The 12,967-nt window shown below is 44.1% G+C and overlaps 1 protein-coding gene across 3 annotated transcripts in view; it reads right to left on the bottom strand.

Moving 5' to 3' along the window:
* Positions 1-2,518: 2,518 nt before the first annotated feature.
* The window catches only part of LOC132872113 (ubiquitin carboxyl-terminal hydrolase 30-like), a 49,851-nt gene continuing 39,402 nt past the window's right edge, over positions 2,519-12,967 (bottom strand). For all 3 annotated transcript variants that reach the window (XM_060906713.1, XM_060906715.1, XM_060906714.1), the window contains 3 exons: positions 10,435-10,645; positions 3,829-3,934; positions 2,519-3,619 (listed from right to left, as the gene is read on the bottom strand). In XM_060906713.1, the coding sequence (XP_060762696.1) occupies positions 3,412-3,619; positions 3,829-3,934; positions 10,435-10,645 (525 nt within the window). In that variant the 3' untranslated portion in view covers positions 2,519-3,411. The remainder of the gene's footprint in view (positions 3,620-3,828; positions 3,935-10,434; positions 10,646-12,967) is intronic.

Genomic DNA, 12,967 nt, shown 5'->3' with positions numbered 1-12,967 from the left:
TTTGGCACTGTGGGTAGATGCTAAGTCCTGCTGGAAAAGGAAATCAGCATCTCCAAAAAGCTCGTCAGCAGATGGAAGCATGAAGTGCTCTAAAATCTCCTGGTAGATGGTTGTGTTGACTTTGGACTTGATAAAATACAGTGGACCAACACCAGCAGATGACATGGCACCCCAAATCATCACAGACTGTGGAAACTTCACACTGGGCTTCAAACACCTTGGATTCTGTGCCTCTCCACTCTTCCTCCAGACTCTAGAACCGTGATTTCCAAATTAAATGCAAAATGTACTTTCATCTGAAAAGAGGACTTTGGACCACTGAGCAACAGTCCATTTCTTTCTCTCCTTAGCCCAGATAAGACACTTCTGACATTGTCTCTGGCTCAGGAGTAGCTTGATATTAGGAATGCGAAAGTTGTATCCCCTTTCTTGAAGATGTCTGTTCGTGATGGGTCTTGATACACTGACACCAGCCTCAGTCCACTCCTTGTGAAGCTCTCCCAAGTTCTTGAATCAACTTTTCTTGACAATCCTCTCAAGACTGCGGCCATCCCTGTTGCTTGTGCACCTTTTCCAGCCACCCTTTTCAGCAATGACCTTTTGTGGCTTACCCTCCTTGTGGAGGGCATCAGTGATCATCTTCTGGACAACAGTCAAGTCAGCAGTCTTCCCCATGATTGTGGTTGTGTGTACTGAACTAGACCGAGAGATACACTGTGTTCATACTGTTTTACTCAAACTCGAAATGAAATATTCTAATATTTTGAGATGTTTTTTTTTATGTTTTTGTACTGTATGCCATACTGATTAAAATTAAAATAGAAAAATGCTTGAAACATTTTAGTTTGTGTGTAATGAGTCTATAATATATAACATTTTCACTTTCTTAAATAACTGATGGAAAATATTGATCTTTTTCACAATATTCTAATTTTTTGAAACGCACTAGTATTCTACTTACGGTTTTCTTCAGGAGGTACTTTCTGAAGACACAAACTGAACATGTGATCATAACCACACCCTCTCGACTGACCCGTGACAAACCAGAGAGACTTTATAATGGGAGTGGAAATTTATTTATCCATCATTATTTACAATTGAGAAAACATTCAAAAACCTTACAAACACACAATCATACAATATGAGGTGGTAAATACACCATCTTGGTGCAAATGGTTTCGTATTTATTAAACAATACTCCATGTTGGCACCGAGCCGACTCCACCTGAACCGATATAAACACTGGACAGATCAGTTACAGAAAACATGCCTTTGGTTTTTTTTTTTTAAACAGTTGACACAGCAAAGATCTAAAAGGTTTAACAATTAGATAAAATTCAGCAGCCAATGCTTCCTTTGGTCTAATTAAAAGGTGCATCTGGACTGGAAGACTGGCACAGCAGAGTCAAAAACAAGCCCCTTAGGAGTTTATCTACATAATGGGACATAATTAAGAGACTGCAGCTGAACCACAGGATCAAGAGTGACTAGGGAAAAAAAAAAGTGTCGGATGTACTGTATATTAGCAGCTGATAATCGTGGTCCTCGATCCTCAAATACACACAAAGTACAAAAAGGTTCCATATAAACACCCTGAAATAATGTTCTGGGAAAACCTTTCCACTTCACGCAGAACCCTTAAACAAAGTTTCGTAACCATTTCCAAGCAGAACCCGTTTACCTCCCGAGTGGCAGTTTTGTTTTTGTTAAACAAAAAAGTGTAAAGTTTAAAAATATTCTCCTGCCTGCATTTTGTATCCAAGCATAACACTTTTAATACACCAATACTGGCAGACGAGACGTACAAGTGAGGCAGAACATATCATACACTTGGGGGGGAGACATTCACAAATACAAGTGGTTGAAAAAACTAAGTGGTTTCTCCTTTTAGCTGAGAAAGCCAAGTCGAGCTGCTTTCAACAAGCTAGAACCCTTAACCATTTAAAAAAAACAAAACAAAACCCAAACCTATTTTCAAATGCACTTGCTTTAATAACAGCGCAGGAGAAAAGGCAAAACGAAGCGCTGATCCAGGATCAGTGTTCATCTTTCAGTTCTGGTTCGAGATCGGCACTCTTCCTTTGCTGCATCTGAGGTACTTCCTAGCAAGACCTGTATTTTTACCTCCACAATTAATAGTGTGAAGAAGGAAAAAAAAAAACCAAAGCATTCAAAAAGGGAAACAGGTTCAATTTATGGAAGCATTAACAGTTCTTCAGTTTCAGTCTTACCATCCCCACCCACCAGCCCTATAATCCAATCAGCAAAAAACTTTTTTTTTTTTTTTTTAATTTAAATCTTGCAGATAGAGGCCAAGATTTTCAATTAACCTTCACAACAAACAGAACAGGGTGGCACGGTGGTGTAGTGGTTAGCGCTGTCGCCTCACAGCAAGAAGGTCCGGGTTCGAGCCCCGTGGCTGGCGAGGGCCTTTCTGTGTGGAGTTTGCATGTTCTCCCCGTGTCCGCGTGGGTTTCCTCCGGGTGCTCCGGTTTCCCCCACAGTCCAAAGACATGCAGGTTAGGTTAACTGGTGACTCTAAATTGAGCGTAGGTGTGAATGTGAGTGTGAATGGTTGTCTGTGTCTATGTGTCAGCCCTGTGATGACCTGGTGACTTGTCCAGGGTGTACCCCGCCTTTCGCCCGTAGTCAGCTGGGATAGGCTCTAGCTTGCCTGCGACCCTGTAGAACAGGATAAAGCGGCTAGAGATAATGAGATGAGATCAAACAGAACGGGGAGCGATCTCAGTGACTCTGGTATTGTTGCTGGTTTGAATTTCAGAACCTGTGATTTTCACTCATAACAGTCTCTAGAGTTTACAGACAGAGAACGGTGCAACATGCAGGTGGAAACATCTTGCTGCTGAGGAGAACGGCTAGACCGGTTTGAGCCGAAATGCAACTCGAATAATCGATCAGTCTTTACAACCGTGCTGAGCAGAAAAGCATCTCGGAACACAGCGAACCTCAAGGTAGATGAAGTGCAACAGCCACGACCGCGAATCCGAGGCGAGAGTGGACACGGAAACTGGACGGCTGAAGACCGGCGTGTTGCGTAACGAGATGCTTTTCTGTTTCAGCTCGTCTCGCTACAAGCGAGCACGTCGGTACGACTGAACTCGCGTTTGTTGTGATCATTAACTGAGGATCTTGACGTGTATGTGCAGGACAGGCTGACTGCATGACCGAGCAGGTGCACAAAGTGTTTCGCTTGGCAGAAAGAACCCTTCACCATGAAGCTCACGGTGTCCGCTTTGAGAACCCGCTTCTTCTGAAGCTTTCTGTAAACTCGGCTTCGTCCGGCCCACACGCTCGGAGGACGTTTAGAGAGTGTGTGTAGATCAGCTACGCGCTTGCTCTAATACTAACTCGGTTCTCTGTAGACCTGCAGCCCAGATGTTGTGTCCCGGTTCACTTGTGCACTCGCTCGTAGAACAGCAGGTACGCGCTGCACGAGAGGACTTCCTGTAGACTGGCCTTGCGCACGGACTCGTCCGAAACCCACAGCCACTGCGGGCTGAAGGACGCCGGGCCACGCCGGTACGTGACGAAGTGACCGGAGTGCGTGTCGCCATGGTGCACGAGCACCGCCGTCAGCCGGAACAGGTACTCCGATGAGCTGGAGGATCATGGCGAAAAGGAAGTGAGTGCACGCTGAAAAACTCTCTTTGGTTAATTATGATACTGACTGTACAACACAAACCACTTTAAACTGATCAAGAAAAAAAAAAAAGTACAAAACTTAACCAATGCTAAATAAATAAATGTGCACTTATGCTGGCACTTCACCGCATACGTAGGAGAGCTGCTTCGGTGCGACTTTGTTACCTGAAGTCGTGTGCGAGGTCGAGCTGAGGGCTGAACGCTGCCGGATGGAGAAGCACTGATGAGATGCTGCCGTTTGACAGCGGCTTCTTGTTGTTGTTATGGTGCTCTGGGTCGAACCATAAAAACAAACAAATGACGTTAAACCACGAGGCTGGACCTTTAAGAACCAAACACACACACACACACTTTCCGCTCTACTGGCATATTCACACCTACGTTGTTTGGTCCGGACCAAACGAACCAAATTTCCCTTGGTCCGGACCTTTTGGGTTGGTCTGAATACAAACCACCGAACTCTGGTCCGGACCAAACAAGCGGACCGAGACCGAGCCGCAAGGTCGGACTCGGTCCGGACCAAAGGAACCCTGGTGCGGATCTTTTGGAGGTGTGAAAGCAGACCGGACCTAATCCGACAGTTTTGCTTTTTTGTACCTCGGGAGCTTCCGTCGTTTGTCGAGCATTATGGGAAACAGAGTCTTGACACTCCACCGCAAAGCGCAAACACTGTTTCGGTTGTCAAGGGAACCTTACAACAGTCGTTCAGTCATAGCCTGGGAAATCCCATGCTGCTTTGGACAATCGTTCCGATCTGAAAAGACAGCATGGAAACTATGGTCTAAAGCTTGGGTGGCCAACCCGCGGCTCGCGAGCCGCATGTGGCTCTTTGCCCGGTGTCATGCGGCTCTTACGTTCATATCGAAGTTTGTGTTTGTGTTTTTTTTTATGTGCGTGTGCGCTTTGCTTGAGTTCAGTACGGTATTTTCGTCAAATGCATCTTCGCTTTGCTTGGGTATATTACGGTATTTTCAGGTCATGTCAAATGCGCATGTGCGTGAGATAATCGCTAACTTTTTGGGCAAGGTGTGTCTTGTGTCAAGTAGCCTCTCAAAATGGCAGTGAAAAAATACACAGCAAAACGAAAATATGAAGACGAACACAGGACATTTTTAACAGAGTGGGAGAGTTTATACTTTTTTGTTGAACGTAATGGCAAGCCATTCTGCCTTATATGTCAGTCGTCATTAGCTCATTTCAAAGCTTCCTGCCTCCCTGAATAAGCAAGGAGCCAGATATGCAACACTAATTGAAAACCTGCACGAAAGCTTTGTAACCCGGTTCCGTGATATACAACTGAAAAGGCCACAGGTTACGTTCCTCGTCGACCCATTCGATGCGGAGACGGACTGTTTGAAAGCCCCGCTTGTCACAGATGAGGCTGCGGCTGAGTTGGAGATGATCGATCTACGTGAGGAAGACCAACTGAAACCTGTTTTGAGGGAAGGCACCACTGAGTTTTGGAAAAGTGTGCCATTGGAAAAATACCCGAATGTGAAACGGGCTGCGCTTAAGATACTGTCAGTGTTTGGGTCAACATACGTCTGCGAGTCTGTGTTCTCTACCATGAAACACGTGAAGTCAAAGCATCGTTCTGTTCTGACTGACACCCATGTGAAAGAACTGCTTCGAGTGGCAACGACGGAATACAAGGCAGATTTGAAGAGGATTGTTCAAGGCAAGGAATGTTAGAAGTCCCACTAAGCAACATGCATCGTAAGTAAGTGCACACAATATTGATTGCTGTAAATGACTGGCCTGTGGTATTAGTACTGACTGAAGGAGTAAATTTCTCTCATGTTGGCGTGTGACATTTATTATTAATCTGGCTGAGCAGAGGTGCGTGAACGTGTGTGTCTGTGAGAGAGAGAGAGCGAGGGGGGGGGGGGGGGGGGGGGCGATGTTCATGTGCGGTCATGTGTATGGTGTGGCTTTTTTTTGGTAATGCCATGAGTCCCACTAAGCAGCATGCATAGTAAGTGCACACAATGTTCATTGTTAAAAATGACTGGCCTCAGCCTGTGGTCTTAGGCCGAATCCCATTTCACCCCTTGGACCAACCCCTTGGCGCTTCCCCTCCATTTTGCGCGTTCACGTGAAGGGGTAGGGGTATCCCAATCCCAGTTAACGCGGAGGGGTAGGGGAAGGGGTAGGGCTTCTGTACCCCTCCAAACGGAGATTTTCCTGGAGCTGACTCCGAACGAAGGGGTTTGAGTGATTTCCCACAATGCCATGCGGATTTCAGCGAGATTTCATGCGGATTTCAGAAAGATGGCGGTTCCCGCGGCGAAAGATTGTCATAAATGTATTTTCTCCATTATTTACGTGTTTTAAGTTGTTATCCAGAGGAAACACGCCGCTTGATTTGCTTTCGAGCTGAGAATGAGCAGCGATTTCTGAAATCCAAGCTGCTGCTAAAAAGCTTTGGGAGTGAGTATTGTTTTCGGTTGCTTGACTGCGTACGTTTTGTTCTGTTATTCTCGCTTTTATTGTTTACATGAGTGTTCTGACACCTCATTCTGTCGGATGTGGTGCACGAAGCGCCAAAGATATCCCATTCAGTGGTGTTAGTCACACCCTGCCAGCAGAGATTTCTGCCTCTGGCTCTGACTGTAGCGGCTGGTCGCAGCCAATGACGCATTTGGTCGCGTTTTGCTAACGTAAACGCTGACGGAGGTACGCGATGACGTATGCGATCGTTGAAGGGCTATCCCAATAAGTAAGGGTTGAATTTCAAGCCCTATCCCTTGTAGCTCAGTTTCAAGGGGAAGGGCCAAGGGGAAGGGGTAGAAATTAGAATTGGGATTGGGCCTTCGTACTGTAGGAGTAAATATGTTGGTGTGTGACATTTACTATTAATCTGGCTGAGCAGAGGTAGGTGTGTGTGTGTGTGTGTGTGTGTGTGTGTGTGTGTGTGTGTGTGTGTGTGTGTGAGAGAGAGAGAGAAAGAGATGGGTGATGTTCGTGTGCCCATGTGTATGATGTGGCTCTTTGCGGTAATACAGTAAAAAATGTGGCTCTTGGTCTCCAACTGGTTGGCCACCCCTGCTCTAAAGGCTCGCCTGAGTTAGGGAGCCAATCAGAGAGTGGGGAGGGGTGGAAAGACGGTGACGCGTACTACTCGACAAACGGAAGCTTGTAGTTTATTTGGGACTGTTTACGGATCACATTTAACATGGCGGCGAGCGATACGAACCAAACTTTCGATCAAGCTTTAGACACTGTTCTGAATTAGTCTGGTTAACACCAGACCATATCACAAGTGAAATAAGTTCCGTGCCATCGTTTTCCTATTTTTGTTTTGCCTTCTCTTTCTCTTCTTCGCCTCTTCGTCGCTCCAACTACGTCACCGGGCACAACTGCCATGATTGGCCATGGGCTACGTATACGCCAAATGATAGACATTCGCAACGTCTAATAAATGGCCGTTGACAATCGTAAACCACACCTCCCCACGAGAAATTCAATAGGCGGATTCCAGACCATATTTCACTTGTGATATGGTCTGGTGTTAACCAGACTAGTTCAGTCATTCAGACCAGTGGTAGGCTAGACTACAGAGTACAAAAAATGAGTAGGGGGCAAACGTGGGCCGAGGAAGAAACGCGTACCCTTGTGGATATATGGGCAGATGTCCACATATCTGAGCTTTTGGAGAGAACACGCAAAAATGCCGACGTGTTTGCTGTATTCAGTGAGAAAATGAAGGAGAAGGCGTTCACGCGCTCCCCAGAACAATGTCGGCTAAAAGTGAAGAAACTCCGTCAGACCTACATTAAAATCAGGGACATTCTTTCAAAAAGTGGCGGTACTAGCGACGCAAAAAAGAAATCCATGTATTGCGTGAAGAGCCAGAACTGTCACAACATAACATGCGCTCATCAGCGCCATCCTCCGTAGCCGCCTTGCCCTTTGTCGTCGTCGTTGATAAATTACTTGTACAACAGCATAGTAATCGCACAATTGTGAAAACAGTAAAAACTGGAAAAAACATATAGCTTCGATGACATTAAAGGACATGGGACATGGATTTTTTTCTGGGTATAATTATGTATAAAGGACATAAGAAATGCCATCTAAATCACTGCAGGGCGTCAAAAATGTGAAAATCATCACATTATTCAACTTTTTTATACATCAGCGTAAAACAATGATTCGTTAATTAGCTAAGCGGTCACGTGACCTGTGACGTCACAAAAACTTTCCAAGGAGCCAGCGCTTGGGAATCTAATGTAAACAGGTTACCGAAATGGACACCGTCGACAGTGACATTCCCGATGTTTCACAGAGATGTGAAGTTAGTAGGGCTGTAACGATACACCCAACTCACGATTCGATTCGTATCGCGATTTTTGACCCACGATTCGATACGCCCACGATTTTTTTTAAATGTTTTTTTAAAGTAGTAAATTTGACTTAACATTTACTTACTTACATTAACTATTTAATAACAAATAATTCAGACCACTGCAGAGAATGAGTAATATGTATGCAAAATGAACAAATGTATATCCAAAGATTGTTTTATTTCTCAAAATAATACTGTTGAGCCGGAAGCTCTGTTTTTTACGGTTCTGAAAAAGTCATTTTTCCAAATCGTGTAAATCCGTTAAGATTTTTTTTTTTTGGGGGGGTGGCTCTCTCACTGTCTCACTCTCATAGGGCCAATGATTTTCTGTGATCGCGGAAAACAGATGGAAATTACGGAATTTTTATGGTGAAACATTGCTCGCGTGTCAAAATGTAACTGCCGCAGAAGGCTTCCGCCCAAGCAGACATGCCTTCAGTGTTGCCAGATATTGCTAACGTTTTCCACTCCAAAATATGTTCAAAACCAGCCAAAAAGCACCTAAACCCGCCCAATCTGGCAACACTGCATGCCTTTCCGGTCAAGTGATTGTGATTGGCTTGTGGCACACCTCGCCAGCCAATGAGCTGCTTGTTTACAGATTCACTCCCCGCGTCGCAACCAGAATGGCGACCGCTTAAAAGAAATGAATGCTCTGCCAGTGGCGAGTGTGGACGTTGCGTGACTCGCAGAAGATTGTCGCAGGTCGGCAAAAAAACGACTTACTAATAGATATAAAAAATAAAAGTAATTTAAGTAAGTTTAAAATGTAATTTAAATAAAAAGTAAAGTATTCATAAATTGAAGTTTGGAAGCGCCTCTGTTTTTGGGCTGAGGAGAAGTTTGAAAGGGTGTACCGCGATTCTGCCTTCTTGTATCGCGATACGGATCGTGGCTCTGCGTATCGCGATTTCGATTCGCATATCGTTACAGCCCTAGAAGTTAGACCCCATCAATTCGAACCGATAGCTGGAAATTCACATGAACATGGATCTTGTCTTTACTCTGACGGGTCAGATGATTCTGAGAGTGAGGGTTCATTCAGCCCTCATGAAACTGAAAGCGGTCGGCTCGATAACACATCCTGGTAAGTTAAAAACAATTCTGCTCAAAGGCTAATGATCTGTTGAAAGAAGTATTATTTTTGTATCATACATTGAAAGCTCATCATAGATCTAGCTAAAGTCCGCTGCAAGCTAGGGTTTTTTTTGCTGATATTTTTCGAGATTGATTGAGATACAATGCTTCCAGAGTCTGAGATGAAAACATTCAAAATGGCGAAACGAGTCAGAATTATGATAATCAATAATTGATACACCCAAAATTATAATACTAATCCTTACCGCATGAGGCCCATGGTAAAACCACACCTCCAGGAGGGGCTGCCGTCTGCCTCCCAAGCCGGCCGAGAGCACTCCTCGTCGGGCACGGCCAGGCGGGCGAATGCCCAGGTCCGTCCGCCCTGTCTAAAAAATAATGGTACAACTCCGAGTGACGGTATCAATGCGCTGCCGAAGCGCGCAGAAGGTGTTAGTACGCCTGTCATTATAGTGCGGACTTTCCATAGCATAGAAAATCGCCACGTTTCAATTTGTGTAACTGAACTTTGTTTCATGTCACTGGTCATATAAACCTATGTAAACAGGAAAAACGTGGAAGAGTTTGGTCGCATCTAACTACAGCCCCAAAAAATACCATTGGCCATACTGAGCCTAGCTACATTGCTAACAGGAGTGACAGCGCGTCTGACTGACTGGGAGGTCGCAGTACACCATGATGTTCAATGTACGTTAAACACTCTAAAAACGAAACAATTTTCTTGTCATCCAAGACACAAAAACTATTTTGTCGCATTCGTCATCATCACGATTCACACTTCTCCATATTCATCTACCCGCTTGTGCTGTACCCGAAAGTTTTTGTGACGTATGATCACGTGACAGCGGCTCTTCCGGTTGTAAAATATGCATATCGGCGCTCGAGCAGAAATGCCATATAATCATCACGAATATAACGATTTTGCTGAATTTAATAGATAATTTTGTATTTGTTGATGCAATTATTTCATATTTTTAATGGAAAGAAACTGATATAGCGTGCATTTATGTTTCATGTCCCATGTCCTTTAAAAAGAATAACAGCACGGAAAGCCTCCATGACTACTTTTGAACTTAACACTTTGCGCGCGTGTCGTCTCTGACCAATAGCTGAACGGCCTCAGGGCGCGTGGCTTTGTTGAGTTTGGTCCGCTTACTAAAACGTACAGTGTGAAAGCGAACCGCACCAAAATGAAAAAAAACAAAAAACAAAAACATTTGGTTCAGACCAAAGCAAGTGAACTATCGAACTATCCTGGTCTGAATACACCCTATGAGCACCGATTCCTCGACTAAACTGCGACGAGCGCTCTTTCCAGCTCTCACCGACTCCGTTGGCGACATTTTGATCGTGTGGTTCTTCCGATGTGGCTTTTTTGGCCCTGCTGGGCTTCTGTAGTCTCTGTGTAGTGCTGCTGTGCTTGTACTGGTCCATGCTGAGGTACTCGGAGAACTGAACGTGCTCGTGTCTCTTAATGGGAGCGCCCTCGGGAGACCAGGTGAGTCTCTGCAGGTGAATACACAAACACTGGGGGAGCTGGAGAGAGAGGGAGAGAAACACACACACAAATCAAGCATGTTTTTCAAACTATATACAATATTATGTAGGATAGCATTATCTGTGGTCGATTTCTCTTTTTCTGTTGTGTCGCACTGACAGTAAAGCTTTTCATGGCCTACGTTCAATACTGCATTTTATTTTTTTCGCGGTCCGGTTTCCATCAAATCCTGCGCTCTGATTGGCTGGCGAGCGGGTCCGTATCCTATGATACGGACCCCAGGCGACTCGCTCGTTCACAACAACAAACATAGTATCAATTTTTGTCAACATTTATCTTTTTTTTTTTTTAAATAAGATTTATTTATAAGATTTTTGATAAAAATTTTATAATTTTTGCCAGCATTTCTCAGGAGAATAGCATTAATTTTACAGCATGGATAGCGATAACGACAGTGTTCACAGCGAAAGCGAGTTTTACTACCCTGAAGAAGAAGAAATAAAAGAAAACATTTCAGGAGAAAGCTAAAAACCTGTAACTTGCTAACGCCGAGCAAAAACATGGCTGAATCCTGAATGACTCAATTTTATATAAATAGGGGACTACATAGGCGGCAAAATGTAGTTTTTTTCCCCTGCCATGGAAGTGCACTTGTTTAGCGAGGAATAAGCAAGTTAGATTACAGCCGTGAATGAGGATTCAAAATGGCGGCTCGGCTTGGTTTTTCCTTTCCGGTGCTCTCGTTTTCTGTTAGAATTTGGTAAAGAAAAAATATATTATTTAAAAAAAAAAAACCCAGTAACTTGCTAACGCCGAGCAAAAACATGGCTGAATCCTGATTGACTCAATTTTGTATAAATAGGGGACTACATAGGCGGCAAAATGTAGTTTTTTTCCTGCCATGGAAGTGCACTTGTATACCGAGAAGGAAGCCATTTGTATTACAGCCGTGAATGAGGATTCAAAATGGCGGCTCGCCTTGGCTCGGTTTTCCCTTTCGGCCGCTCTCGTTTTCTGTTAGAATTTGGTAAAGAAAAAAATTTAAAAAATTATTTACCAGCTTAAGGTCGGGCCGTATGGTGAAATACCGTGACCTCGGCCTTGAATACTGACCTCGGTCACGGTATTTCACGATACTGACCTCCCAGCTGACAAATAACATATATTTATTTAAATTTGCGCTAACGCAAATTGTTACTCATCATCCTCCTTCGGCATTACAGGCCAGGTTGTTTTGCACAACAGATCGCCACAGAGCGTGGTTCCGCATGACTAGCTTCAAATCCTCCATTTCGATCCCTGTGTCCGTTGATATCAACTGAGGGAACATTGTCTTCCAACAACAAATGGGGAGGTTTTGGGTCCGTAACTGAAGGCGCCTGCTCCTGAGCTTCTCTGAAATCGGTGGTAGGTTTCCGTATATATCCTCTTCCGTGTCTGCGAAGGAGATCTGTGCACGTTCCACCCAGCCGTTACGGATCTTGCTGTGTTAGGGTCCAGGTTTCTGAGCCGGAGAGTAGAATTGGCTCTCCTAGGTACAAAATCTACTTGTTACTCTCACTCAGGATCTTTCTTCCTCTTATTATTATTATTATTATTATTATTAACCAACCACCACCAAATTTCACATGAATACCACCTCTGGGCTGAGTTATGCTGCTATGACTTTTGGTGCTGATCTGGATCACCAAACTGGAATGATCCATGAACAAAATCAACTGTGAGCTACTGCTCGCTTATGTATCCCCCCCCCGAAGGAACAGGACACTTATTATGAATGTTGACTTCAAGAAATAAACAACCCTGAAACAAGTCCGCAAGTAAAGAGCAGTGTCTCTCTCCAAGGATTTCAAATGGCATCCTAGACTGGTACCAAAATTCAAAAAAGTGCTTATTTAAGGAGTTAAAGGCATTTTTGAGACAAAGTCGGCAAACAGTCTTATTTTGTCAATTTGGGTGTGCCGAATTCAAATCTGCAATATGCCGAGCTCTATCTGACCTCTGTTGACCTCTAGAGGTCATTGAACTTTGGGCCTGTAAACGTCTCAGCTGAATCCAGTTTCTCAGCTTTCTAAGGAATGAAATGTACTAAAATGATTAATGAAGTTAGCAAATGGCCTTGTTTGTGAAATGTTTGGGTGCTGAATTCAGTTTTCATTTGTAAAATGACATATGACCTCTGATAACCTCAAGGTCATTAAACTTGGCCTATAGGCCTATGCATTTAACGGCATTTTTAAACTGACTTTACTCCCCCAAAAAGAATATGAACAGACAAAAAACAAATAGAAAGGAACAAATACAACATTAAATGCCAGTCCATGTACATGTGACTTACTTTTCACAATGAGAATGCCTCG

The sequence above is a fragment of the Neoarius graeffei genome, chromosome 24 (assembly GCF_027579695.1).
Source record: "Neoarius graeffei isolate fNeoGra1 chromosome 24, fNeoGra1.pri, whole genome shotgun sequence".
Lineage (NCBI taxonomy): Eukaryota > Metazoa > Chordata > Actinopteri > Siluriformes > Ariidae > Neoarius > Neoarius graeffei.
Note: the sequence above shows the minus strand (reverse complement) of the source record. Positions and strands in the feature narration are given on the sequence as shown.